The 13,881-nt window shown below is 40.3% G+C and overlaps 1 protein-coding gene across 3 annotated transcripts in view; it reads left to right on the top strand.

The window, feature by feature from the left end:
• The window catches only part of luzp2 (leucine zipper protein 2), a 197,387-nt gene that overhangs the window by 53,829 nt on the left and 129,677 nt on the right, over window positions 1-13,881 (top strand). For 2 of the 3 annotated variants that reach the window (XM_028401670.1, XM_028401668.1), the window contains exon 1: window positions 8,321-8,502. In XM_028401670.1, coding sequence (XP_028257471.1) covers window positions 8,441-8,502 — 62 coding nt within the window. In that variant the 5' untranslated portion in view covers window positions 8,321-8,440. Of the gene's footprint in view, window positions 1-7,345; window positions 7,450-8,320; window positions 8,503-13,881 lie in introns of those variants that run through there. The other variant, XM_028401669.1, reaches the window with a different exon arrangement.

The following is a 13,881-nucleotide window of genomic DNA, read 5'->3' as shown; positions in this document are numbered from 1 at the left end:
TTCACACTTTGACCTGTAGGTGGTAGTAAAAATCCACCAGTGAGTGTACAAAGCAGCTCGCTTCTGAATTATGAGGATTGTTAATCCTTCCACCTCAAACAATTCAGTTGGTATTCTTGTAGTACTTCAGTGTTCCCTCCCCTCTAGAGTAGTGTGTTAAATACACCTACCCATGTGATAGCACTGCAGGCTGAAGATACCACAGCAATTACTTGGAGAGAATGAAAAGTTCGGTTACTTTTTGTTTTTTTGCTCGTACAATAGTTCTGCCATGAGGGACATCTCATTTCAGTGCAGAGTAGCTGTTCGAATCAATATTGTATGCATTCACAAATTCAATTCCTCCCAATTTTTCATCCATCTAATTTATATTTTTCACTCTGACAAATGAGAAAGTGCCTGTTGTTTCTACATTTTGCAACTAAGTCTGTTGTCATATGCAAACTGGAAAGGTGAAGGATACGTAAGGATTACACAAAAACACAAAAACATCTTACTGTGTTTTGATCAAGGTAAACATTTCAATGCATTCAGGTAAACAGTCACTAAGAAGCTTTGTACATGTGGAATATGAGAGCTGCCTTTTGCCCCTCTCCTTTATTTCCACCCACCCTGACCTGTGTATTTATGCTTTCCATGAGCCCACCTGGGAACAAGGGGCTATGTGATGTAAATGTTAATGTCAGTGAGTGTCTGTGGAGTGTTTTTTGTTTCAACTGTCTGCAGGAGCACCAGCTATGCACACACACGAAGCAAAAACTAGTGAGAGTCTGTAAAGAGGTCCAGTTTAAATGAAAAGAAGCAAATGTTCAAGGAAAGGTGGGCATATTTTTTTGAGCGATGCAAAATTTAATTCAGACTTTTTGTGCAGAAAAAAGGTTAAAATCCTTGTGCAGGTATCAAGCACGCGTTTCAGAACAAGGGATTTGATGACGAGTAATTCTATAGAGCCCTATATAGTCTGGTGTGTGTCCTGTGGGTTCATCCTTTAAAGGCCAGAGGCTATACTCCAGAGAGAGAGAGAGAGGGAGAGAGATGGTAACATGGTGGAAATCAGTTCCAGAAATGGTCAAGTAATGGTCCAAAAACCAATCGAACACAGAACACAAATTGAACATAAAACCTGGAGGTGACCACGGCATAGCAAAGCTGCTGACATTACAGGAACCAGAAATCTATATGTTTATAGATCTGGAAATGAACAGATTCATCGCCCAGGGCGATGGCACATACTGTACTGCAGCAATCAAAAGAGGCAATGAATGTGCTACTTTCAAGGCTGAGAAATGTGGCAATTTTATACATGACACCGAACCCAAATAATATAAACACTGACTTCTTTATGTGTAATACACTCTTGTTGGTATTGACATTGTCGAAGTGCGTTTATGTTGTTGACCTCTGAGTGTTTATTGCACGTCTCACATAAACTGTCAATCTGACCTTCTAGTAGATTGGTACGCTGTACTGTCTTACATGTGCAGGACTGCTGTATAAGATCTATATTAGCCATCCCAGTCTCCTCCTACACTCATGAAAAACTCCCACACACACACACACAAGTGAGATGCAGGGTTTGTTTTTCTCTGCCCTGCTTATGAAATATCACTCACATCGTCTTCGTTTAGTCTCCAACCTACACTCCTAAAAATGAGATGCGTGTAAAGTTGCTGATGTAGGTCTTCCTCTGATGTTAGATACTCTGAGTAACAGTATCAACTACCGCTCTAAAATGTAAAGTATAATCAGCACGTAATTATACTTAATTAACTTAATTAATAATAGTCTTCTTACAGCAGTCACAGGGGTGAATAATTTGTCGAAAATGCTGTTTAGCAGTTTTTTGCCCTGCACTCAGAGGATGCAGGGTAAGTAGCTCACTGGCGAACAGATTCACAATAAACTGAGGCTCAATCCCCCACAAATGCTTCCCTCCGGAGGCAGCATCGCCACGGTTTAAGGCCAAGGCTCTGCTCTGCCGGGTCCTGCTGGAACATTACAACAATGCATTTGAGTGAACAAAGCCGGGCTGAGGGGTTTCCTTGTTGCTTTTTAATTGTGTATGATATTGATTGTGTACATCCTGTTATAATAGTCGGGCTAATCCATGGCTGTTTTGTCACTAAACATAACTAAACGCCCTGCTGTCTTAGTGCTTCTAGTTGGTGTCCTGGCATCTGACTGCACTTTCATGTTGGTGTCCTGCCAGTTTAGCAGCTTTAAAAGTGGGTGGGTGTCCTGGCTGTGTGTAGCTGCCCTGCAGTTATAAGCAGTGATGTGATGGGATTGTTGTCTCAGTTAAAACGGGCTGATCAAATTTCCTCTGGGTTTAATGTGAATATCACCGTCAGTTTTTTCATTCATAAGGTTGAAGTGAGGCGACTGGACTTGTAGAGGTTTCTTGGAGACGAGTCGCTGCAGCTCCAAGCAACTTCATCAGTTCTTCATCACCATCATTTAGTTTAATGATGTCTAATGATGAAATGGTTCAAGCAAAGTAAAGAATTCTGTGCAGTATGATCGTGAAAATTTAGCAATATGGTGTGTGCAAAACTCAGTTTTAGCTTCACAGCCAATCAGACGCCCTGTGTGCTCTAACTGTGTCCTTATAGAGGTCTATGCGTCACAGACTGCCCACGTAGCCTGATAAAGCTTGTTAAACAGAATGATATAGTCTATGTAAGACTTTCTGTTCCCTAGCCACGTCCCATTGAGGTTTAGTCAAAAGCAGCCCATCCTCACAACAAAAAAAAATATTTCTGTCCTTGAATATGCAACATATGTTCTGTAGCTGCATCTCTACGTATTCTTTTGGGGCATGGTAGACATATATCTGTATATATGTATATTCTAAGACAAACAATGATCTTTACATAACTTATGCTGCTTTTTAATGGCTAGAGCTAGAGCAGTTAGTGTCAGGGAGATGCAAACCCAGCAGTCTTAAGTGAAGGTCCACCTGTACCACCATGCTACCTCCTAATGCAGGCTTTCATGCTAATCAGGTCTGATTATTGGATGACATTGGGCAGTATTAAGGATACAATATGTCATGTCTGTCTGTGTTCCATGGGTTTATGCATAGTGTTTGTGCCCAAGATGCATTATAAAGTAGAGTGTAGTAGTGTTTACATTATTTTATATATATATATATTTTTATCTGAACAGCTTCCCTTTTATGCTGCTTGATATTATTGGTATCTCAGCCTTGGATTCTGAAGTCGGTTTTAAACAATGGATGCATTTTGTGGAGGTGACGAAAGAGTTCCTGTGGTGTCTTTGAAGTCATCCATGGGTCAGTGCTCTCTGCTTTTTGTGTGCCAGGGGAAGTCTTCATGTGTTAAGTAGTGGATTTATTGCTCACTTTGTGTTCGTTACCTTCTTTTCTTGTTGCCTTTTATATTCATTGCACATTGCTCCTTCTCTTTCTTTTCATTTCTCTGCTGAAGCACACTGAAATGAACAGTGATATTTCTTAAAAAGGATAAAAACCCCTGACTATTAAATTGCTGTGGTTGCTGCATTGTGTTACATCTAGTTTTGCTTGTTTGTGGAGGGTCCCTAAAAAAGGAATAAGAATAAGAAGAAGTTGTGGTCAAGCTGTTGCTATGGTGACAGAATTGAGTGATTATTGAGTAGGACGTGGTATAAGGTGCCAAGAAACTAATGTCAGAATACATTGATTAACTGTTCATGGATAATTACTCAATAATGCAAACATCAGGTAGACTGCACCATTACGATACCACCTAAACCAACATATGGTGTCCACTTACTTTTGGAACATATTTATCAAACTGAAACACACTGAAAATGTACACAGAAAATAAAATCTAAAAACCAAGTTGTTGGAGGCTAAACAACAACCTTGGGTTTGTTTTTCTTACACCCTCAAGCGTCAATAAAATCAATTAAAGCTATTTTAAATCTAATTAAAACACACCTGCCTGTAACCTCAGCCTCTTTTTATCCATCATAAATAATGCACACCAAAGTAAACAGCTCAAACTTCACACTAACTTTTCACTCTGCTCTCTGGTGTTTCTGTCTGTAGCTCCTCTGCTGGTGCTGGATTTGACTGACATTTGTTTGCAGTTCTTTTTCTTCTTTTTTTTTATTTCTATGAGTAACTAACTACCACCCAAAATTAGCCGTGTGGGGATCTGTGTTTACGTATAGATTAAAGCTGTTCTCCCAGTATCTCGGCTCATTTGTTCGTAACATATGTTGACAAACTAAACACTGCAGACATGATGTTCAGAGCCTATTTCAGCACCAGTTCTGTGAAAGCACATTTCCATACTCCTGCACTGAGAGAACCAGGCAGCTGACAAGGAACTGCCTTAAGCTTCAGCCTTTCTGCCAGACTTTCCTCTCTCTTTTTGTTTTCTCTTTCCTTTTCAACACAAGACATTGAATGGCACTGTGGATGTTGAGAATGGAAATTTATGCAAGAGAATGCTTGATTTTTTTCCCTTCCCTCTTCTATTGCAACCCTTTCTGTAAACATACATAATAGACTATGGAGATTTCCGTACTTGCTAACTTATCTTCTCAAGCTCATTATTCATATGTAGAAGGAGCAGAGGAGGGAAAGGCAGCGTCTTTTGCAGAAAGCAAACAGTCGTCGGTAAAAGCAGGAACAACGCTGACAGACCATTATTTTAGCCAGCACGAAATCAAGATATCTTGATTTCCTCAGGAAACTGTCAGTCAGTATGGCTGTCCTTGGATATGTCATTGAAAGGAGAAGTGGAAACGCTGCCTGTTGAGCTTGTTGTTGCCTCGAGGAAAAGACTGAGGGCTTGTGACCAGAAGGCAATAAGAAAATCCTTCTGGATATGGGGAAATGTGGACAAAAAAAGCTACAGAACCTTTATACCGTGTAATCTGTCATGAACCAATATACAGTACACTGAGTCCTCTTTAAATAACTGACATCCCAACATGACAAGACGATGACCTGACTGATCACCTTTGTACATCAAAAACAACAACAAAACTTTAGACTGGCTACATTTTGCAGCAGCTTTGAAGCAAACAGCTGTGTTTTTCCATTTGCCAATGGATGAATGGTGCATTTACAAAGAAAACAAAAGCAGATCTAAATCTGTAGCACTTTATGCTGGATTCAGCCAAAGAATATTTGGCTTCCGAGGCACAAAGAGAGCATCGTCTTCTATATTCTGACAGCCGGAGTGCAAGCACTGCCTCTTTTTTTGTTGACATTATATAAACCCCAGATGCCTCCTTTGATGGAGTGAGTAACAGCCTCTGTCCGTCCTCAGAACAATAGAGAAACCAGACAAACACTGTGAAATGTTCTACACCGTTCTTATTAGTTTGTCAATGATGAGTCTAAAATCAGTGATTCAGCAACTTCACTTGTGTTAGATCCTCCTTATTGTGCTGCTTAAGTCCAATATTCATCACTTCTTTTGCACAAACCCCAGTAGGATTAAAAAAAAAAACGGAGATATGAACTTTTTATTTCGACCTAATCACCATAATTTAGGGGAAAAAAATGCCTACATAATATCTGTTGCATCACTCCTCGGGTGTTTATGGTGTTTAATGATGAAGGGAAATATGCAGTTATAGGGTAATATTTGTTATGTTACTTACAGAGCTTCACAGCAGTGTTTTTTTAGCTAATAGCATTCTCGGTTGGAATGCTTCGTCTGAAAGCACTCGTTCTGGAATTTGTTGTACTGACAGAAAAATGGAACCTTTTCTGTTTCCTAAACTAGGACTGAAAACATACAATAGGACGTGCCCTAATATCACTGGTGCTTGTGCAAGTCTTCCAAACAAACAAACAAACAAACAAGCTCCGAGCTCACAAAAACATGTTTTCATCGAGGCAGGAATCGGAACATGCAGTCAGCGGTGCTCTGGCTCTGACTTAGTCGAGGCATCTCATTTAGGGAAAAATTTAAATTAAGCAATTGTGAACAAAATATACAAATCAATTGATGTGACATTCAGGCTTAGCTATGGGGATTTATCCAAATGTAATCTTGCATAAATATCAACAATTCATGCTCATTTCATGGTAATTATTCTTCATTATGATAAGGCGCTCAACAGGTTGGCTCGCTGCGGTGGGACTACAAGTTTCGAGCCCATGTGAGACGTGATTGAGACAGATTATGGAGGTCCGCCGAGGACGCGCTCCCCAGTAACCATGGCAAGCTGCGGTCTTGCAGACTCATTACAACTGGTCACTACGGGGTTTCCATGCATGAACTTCTAATTAAACCAAATAAATGGCTGCGAATCTTTGAGTGTAGAAAATGGACTACTACAGAGGTGCAACAGACTCCAACCTCTATTAAACCTGTAATGGAAATCATTCATCATGCCTATGGTGTGTGACCTCCACCTTTTGTATGGACTGCTTAATATTCTACCTGTACTACATGGAACATCCTCTCAGTGCTCAACATTTTGTTCTGTAGCTCTGAAACTTTCACAAGGTTAACCTTAGATTTCAAAGGCAAGCGCGACCTCAGTATTACAAATTTCTGTGTTTCTATCAATATCTAAATATAATTGATACTTCATTTCTCTTCAGGGATCAATTAGGTCCTATCTATTGATGTTCTTTCTGCTTCATATTTTTTGTATTGTGTACCATCATACTGATGTTTTGTTTTCAAACTGCTCATGGTTCAGTTAACCCTTGGGCTTCCACATAGTAGTGATGGGATACATAGGCTTCCTCAGACAAATATGTGAGCCTTGCATCTGTCTTTGGCTCCCTTGGTTCTTCTAGTGTATGACATTCAGTCAACAACCTTTGCTGTTAGCTGCAAGCTAGCTGCTGGCTCTAACTCCCGGAACAGTAGTCCCAGGATTTTTCCACTGCCTTTGGGATTACTGCAGAAAATAAACACAGTTTTTGTCCAGCAAGAGTTTTTTCTAGAATGTTGTGCAATTGTTTTATGATGTTTGAAGAGTAAACACCACCATACATCATTATGTCACTACAAACATCTTGATGAAGTTTGCAGTCTTTTAGCCATTTGTTAGCTGCTGAATTTTTAAACCATTGATAGAACCTCATCTTTATTTCTATCTTCTTTGTGCGGTAGAATGTAACGTGAAAATATTGTGCTAAGAACTGACCTTATTGTGGCCGTCCTAGGACAATAACCTTTACCAATCATTAACTATTAACTCCTCACCTGCACTGTCTTCTCCTGTTCTGTGTTCTCTTATACATGCATCACCCCACATACACCTGTAATCTGATGTCTGTCAATAATCAGTGACCAGAATTGACTGTGACACCCTGATTGATGCTGACAACTTCATATACAGGTGTTTTTTACTATTTCAGGAACTCGCAGGCTGCGCAAGATGGCATGATTGATTACAGCAGTGACCCCAAAAATTGGACCTTTCTGCCTCTCCATTCCATCCTGGATCCATCCGGCACATGAGGTGATGTAATCAATCAATTTCTCTCAGCTTCTTCCTTTGTTCTGCTGGTCCTGCTGTTTTGGTCCAATAAGCTGCTTGTCTTTTGTTTGAAACTCCAACCCCACTTAGAGTGGATCACCCCCGTGTGTTTCTACTGCTAAAAAAGTTCCTTAAAGGGAAAATTCCTGCAGGAGGGGGACCATGCACATGTATGTGGGCTGTAGGTTCCTGCAGTGGAAAAATGCCTTTTGGTAGACAAACCAACAAAATCAATTCTTTTTCAGTTTTTCACATTATAAAAAAAATAGTGTGGAACTTTTTGTTTGTGTTACAAAAAAGAGGCAAAGAGAGAGATTTGAAAATGATAATTCATTATTTTACAATTTCGCCCCAATAGATTTTATTGATTTTTTTTCCCAGTGTATTTTCTAACTAACCTTATCTGTTTTTTTACACAAAGCTTCATTACACTATAGATTTTTTTTTTTTTAGTGAAGTGTGACTTTGCTGTTACCAACCTGAGCTCGCTCTGTTGTTCCTCTAAATGTTCTGCTGTATATCTCCTCCTATCAGAAGTAAACAGAATGAAATGAATGGAGACATGTATTGTTGGGGGAACAACCAGCACCAAACATCGGCACAAAAATGCCTCTCACCAATAGCTGAAGCTACACTGGCGCTGACATCATATCACTCCCACATCTCCCTCTCTTGATTTCAGCCCCACCCGCTCCTTTCCATTACTAAGTCGGTCCATGTCCCTGTGTTATTTAAAGCCAGAGATCCTCCCTCTCGCCGAGCCACTGTGTTGCATCTGTCTGCCTCGCTGCTTGTGTGTCTCGGTGCCTCTCTCTCTCTATCTCTCTCTCTCTCTCTGTGTGTGTGTGTGTGTATGAGAGTGCGCTAAAAAACCCAGGCAGCCAGTGGGAGAGCTAGAGAGCAGGGAGAGAGACACGGGGGAAAGGCAAAAAAGCATCTGAGAAGGCAGAAGGAACGGGAGTGTGAGACAGCTATGAAATTCATCCAAGCTATTTGCTTACTGCTTCTCTGTCCAGCTCTGAGCCTCAACAGCAGGTAAGAGATAAATGACAGAAAATGATTTTTTTTTTCTGTCAGTTTCATCCTGCTAGAGACTCTGAAACAAAAGAGGGGAGAAGGGGGGGAGATAGGTTCAAAGCATACCGGGAGCAATCTTAGATTACTAATCTAAAGGTCTGTTCAGTCCTGCCAAGCCTTAATTTGTCCTGGCAGAGGCTCTCTGTGTGCTAAGCATGTTTAAAGACTTAAAAGGAGGAAGGAAGGGCTTATGTGTTGAACTAGGCTATTATCTTTCTCAGTTCTGTGAAGGCTGAGAGACAGTTGTCCTTTTGTGGTGCTAATTTTGCCTCCTCCGATGCCTCCTGAATAGTGGCGACATTGGGCTTTTTGGGACTTTTCGCTGTCTGCTGATCTGTGAGGGGAGCAAGTTGAAGTCAGGGGCAGAACTGAGAGGAAAAAAAAAGGACAAAGCTACTTGTGTTGCAGTGCCTTAAAAAAGAGCAGGTGTGTTGCTGTGTGTACTTCTCTGCGATACGTGGCTTTAAATAAAGGAAGGAAGAGTGACGGGCAGGACGAATGAATGAAGGGGGAAATGTGTGTGCAGAGTGTGGGGAGTTTTGATGATTAATTAAATCATTGATAAAATCATCCTTCTCCTCTGCCAGTGTCTGACACCAACCACTGCCTTAATGAGAGCTGTGAGAGGAGATCCAGGGCTTTGACTATACCATAGAGACATCACCCGCAGGAGGACATGCATTATAAAACTTGCCTTTCCCTTTTTCTCCTCATTGCCCAAAAAACATTTCAATACTGTTTTTCATGTCTTCCGTGGTGAATTAGTGGGATGCAGTTGCCGGCGAACGCATGCTCAGGCAGAACAAAGGCTGTGAACTCTGTGTTTTTGTTGGTTTTTAACTAAATGGACACATTGCTCTGCTGCTAAACACACAACTGGACCTCGGAATAAATATATTTTTTTCAGACATTTGTAGAGAAATTCAAGGTTATTGCACAACACCAGCGTATTTGTCAATTCCACAGCCTTACACTGATGATGTATGAGTCATATAACTAGGGGCTGTATTGATGTATTAACCTCAAGCATTTACTACTCAGCAAATTAAACACTCACACGACACCTGGAATGTTATCTCCCTTAAAACAAATAACATTCACTGGCAGCAACTTTACAAACTTAAGCTCTAATGCTCCTGTTGTAGTCTGATTTATTAAAATAAGGTTTTTTTTTTACTAGTGTGCCTCTGAGGTGATCTTTTGGGCACTAATTGGATAGGGGAGGCATTTGGCTGGTAATTCGGCAGGTCAGTGCAGATTGTATGCTACCACTTGGGGGTGAAAGTCATGAAAAGTAATTACCAGAGTACACAGATGTAATCAGTGTTTTATTAGATTGTTTGTTCCTAAAGTCTGATTTAAATAATAATGTTAAAGGCAGAGGGCGTTTTTCAAGGCTGTGACCATTACTAACAGGTTCGCATTAATGCATTATCTGTCCATTTTTTACCATTAGAAAAGAAAAAAATCTTAATATGTTGTAATTGGGAATAAAAATGTCAGCAGAGAATTCAAATATTAATCAGCTCACTGTGTCCTCTCCAGCTTTGTCTTCATCTTCCCACATGAATCATTTGTCATTATTATGCAACATCAGAAAGACAAACTGAGATTAGAATTAAACTTTTACCCGTCGTACTGAAAGGTCTTTCCAATATTTTGTCTACAGTGAGCAATAGTCATGACATATTTCTGCTCTGTGGGTCGTCAGGCGACCATGGATTCAAATTTAAAAGACGGCAATAAAGCATCCGCAAGGACACCTAAATGTTATTTTCCTGTTTTGTAAAGATTTGTCATCAAGAAGCATCCACGGATGAATTCAATTAAAGGTCTTTCTGCTGTGCAGGGAAACAAGCTGATCCATAACATCTGCCTGCGCTGTTCCCGCCTCCTGCTGTGGTTGACATGACTACTGTTAGACCTGTCAAATGAATTCTTCTAATGGCCAGCTGTTTTTAGCTGGCACATTACTGCTATACTGTTGTTTGATAGAGCGTGTTTGTGGTGAGGAAGTGTTCAATATTTCACTATTTAAGCTGGTTTTATTATCGCTGACATGCTCAGATTTGTGTTTGGAGATGTGCTTTGACGCTGCTTATGAACCATAAGATATGTCACCAGACAATAACATCACGCTTATTGGTGGATTTTGTCCTTTTTCCTGTGCTGATTGTTTCCTCAAGCACCTGTCGGTTATTTTGTGTTGTTGTCGTGGAGATCTCAGGTCCAAACGGAGCTTTATCATTTGTGACATGCTCATTTTTTTTGTGTGTAACACTGAAGAGAGTGACTGCGAGGTGTATCTGCAGCTGCAAAAAAAAAAAATGAATTGTGACTTGAACTGTCTCATCTTGGCATTGCTCTGCCACGCTTTGCTTGATTCACTATCTCTGTCTCATCAGTGGTGCGTGTGAGAATCCATTTCATATGTTAACTGCAACCTCCTTTGTGTGACCTGATAGAGTCGCCTTAAGGATGGAGGGAAAAAAAATGAATGAAATAAGAGGGCATGTCAATTTTTATGCTAACATAGCAACATTTTTTAAAGCCTGAAGTCGACAGTTAATTCTGCTTTGTAGCTTTAAAATCTAAAAGACCTCTCATACTGCAGATTGTGTTATGAATGCAGAATCCTCAGCAAACTTTGTGAAATTAACCGTTTTATGGTCAGCCCTTACTCACACAGGCACTTGATAAAGAAGTATTTGGCTTTAATGAATTGAGTAGGTTACCAGGGCCACATAATAGGTGGTGCAGGGCCATGTGTCATTGTAGAAATCAATTGATGCTTAGGCAGAACACAAGGCTGCATTGACACTAGTCCCATGAGAGATGGCGGTCCAGCGCCAGGTCAGGGTTTGGAGTGGCTACTACAGTAAGACTGCTTTTCTGCATTTGGCTGCATTTTTTTTTGTCTACTCAGATCAAACAACTTTTTACACTTTCAAATATTCCCTTTCAGAGCATTTCTTGAAACATATTTGACACATTTTCTTGACACTTCCTTTTGATGTCTCTTACCTTAGCAGGCTCTTCTCAGAAATGGTGATGTCTGCTGGGATTTCCACAACATCAAATATTTATGAGTGCTTTGGACAGCAATTAAAAGTTACTGTACAAAGAGAGCCGCATTATGTATTTATGTCCAAGCATGTACACAGCCCTATTGTAAAAGGATGATGTGGCATCAGACATGAAAAGATGTAGCCGGATGAGGATTATATTATCGGCCTTATGCAGTAATTCATTGCTTCAGTTTTGTATGTGTGTTCTCGTCATGGAAACTGTCCTCAAAGATAAAGTAACATCTCATTCTGCCACTGATTTCTCTCTTTTGTGGACTTGGAACCTGAAAAAGTGCTTAAGTGTGTCAATGTTCCCTTTATTCATTCATCAGCACAGCAGACGCTGTCTTTGCCTCAGTCTGTCACATGTTTGCTGAGTTGAAAACATTCCACAGATCATCATTTACATCCAATCAATACTTTCTTACAAGGGACGATGAATAAATCCAATGCGGATGTACAGCAGTGGAGGGAGAAACTCCAACTGAGGAAGGAGGAAGTGTACGCCCAGATGAAACATGCCGTACATACAATCGGATTCTTCACACATCCCTTCTCACACATGGGAGACGTAGTGAGAATTGACTCCAAGTCAAGTGTGGAGTTTGACCAAAGGGGGGGTTGTCAATCTATACATCGATGGGACAGGGATAATGACAAAGTAGAAACAATCCGCCTCTTATCCTTGACCATTGTTTCCCACTCTGGTGATGAAAGAGGAACTGTTGTAAACAAATGAGGCTCACTGAAGTAAGTGTGGAACGCAGCGCTCGCCTCCTTTACGGGAAGCGCCACTGTGCTGCCATTTGTCTTCGTTGTCATTGAGCGGGAGCTTGGTTATTATCTAAACGAACTTGTGCTTTATTTGAACTGACACCCTTTGCTTAAAAAAATGAGCAGCAGTTTGGTGGGATGCGGCTAAAGTGGCTCACTGAAGTGACGGCGCACTTTACACGATGGGCATCTGCTTAATTGCAGTGCAGAGGCAACATCTGAGTGACTTTTAATGGGATCTGTGTCATGATTTGGCCTATGCAACAATAGATATGAGTGGGGAAGAAAACATTAGCATGATTTTTTTTACAACATCTAACGGCAGCTATAGCAGAGACACGATGACGGGGGGCCGTGTGACGCTCAGGGGGTGGAGCCGAGACCTCCACTCACTGATATCTGTGCAGCCGAGTGATGTCTGCAGAGCAAATCGGACTGTGAATGATAATTGAAATTCTAAGGACACGCCATAATGGTCACACCATGGCAACCACACTGACCACATGACGATAATGAAGTGGCCTACAATAAACAGAACCTTGGGTGGCTCCTACAAATGAGAAAGTAATCAAAAGGACCGGGATGGGTGCAGGGTGAAGTGTAGCCAGTCGGTTTTTATATTCAAGGCCACATTTCAGGTACTGTGTTCTCTGAAGACATTTGAAATGACAGCAGTGTTCATTCTGCAAACACTGAGAGTGTGTGTGTGTGTGTGTATCATAGATTACTTGTTATCGCACTTGCTGGAACACAAAGTTTTATCATTGAATAGCATTATTGTGGACTGTGGGTGTTTTCTTCATGTAAAAAAAAACAAACATTTGAAATGATATGACTGAAAGAAGAGTCGGAAATGAAGCAGCTGGTGTCCTCGTCTTAAATAGAGAAAGTGCAGTATGTGTTTAGAAATAAAAACTGAATTAAATGCAGGCAGTGAAACTTATCCGACCTGCCATTAACTTAATTTAAAAAAGCTAAGCACACAGTTATCATTCTCCTCCGGTAACAAACCTGCTCTGACATCAGTATCAATGAGAAAAGTTGTTTCATCACTGCGTCTAACACTGACAAATGGACGCTCTTTCAATGAATTACTAATGCTAATTTTATAAAGCTGTGTGGTAATGAAAAACAGAGCTAATAATACAAGTGTCTCGTAGTGAATTATGTATTTTATTCATGCATTCTCCCTTGTTTTACAATATTTGTGCTGGCAGGACATCTGCTGTAATTGTTCTGATTGCAGACCATTTGATGGATTGCATTTACACCATATTACTGCCAAAAAGCTAAGAAAAAATGTGATTTTTAATTATCTATTGTTAAACTGCTATTAATTTTAAGCAGTAATATCATATTTTGAAAGAAGACTGTACAGTTTGCTTGATGGGAAACCAAAACAGTGAGCGAAAAGATTCTAAAATGCTTCATAATTATAATTTTCTTTTGTCACACCCTTTCCTCACAATGGAAATGATGTTTAAACATGTTTTTA

This window comes from Parambassis ranga, chromosome 3, assembly GCF_900634625.1.
Source record: "Parambassis ranga chromosome 3, fParRan2.1, whole genome shotgun sequence".
In the NCBI taxonomy this organism is placed as follows: domain Eukaryota; kingdom Metazoa; phylum Chordata; class Actinopteri; family Ambassidae; genus Parambassis; species Parambassis ranga.
Note: the sequence above shows the minus strand (reverse complement) of the source record. Positions and strands in the feature narration are given on the sequence as shown.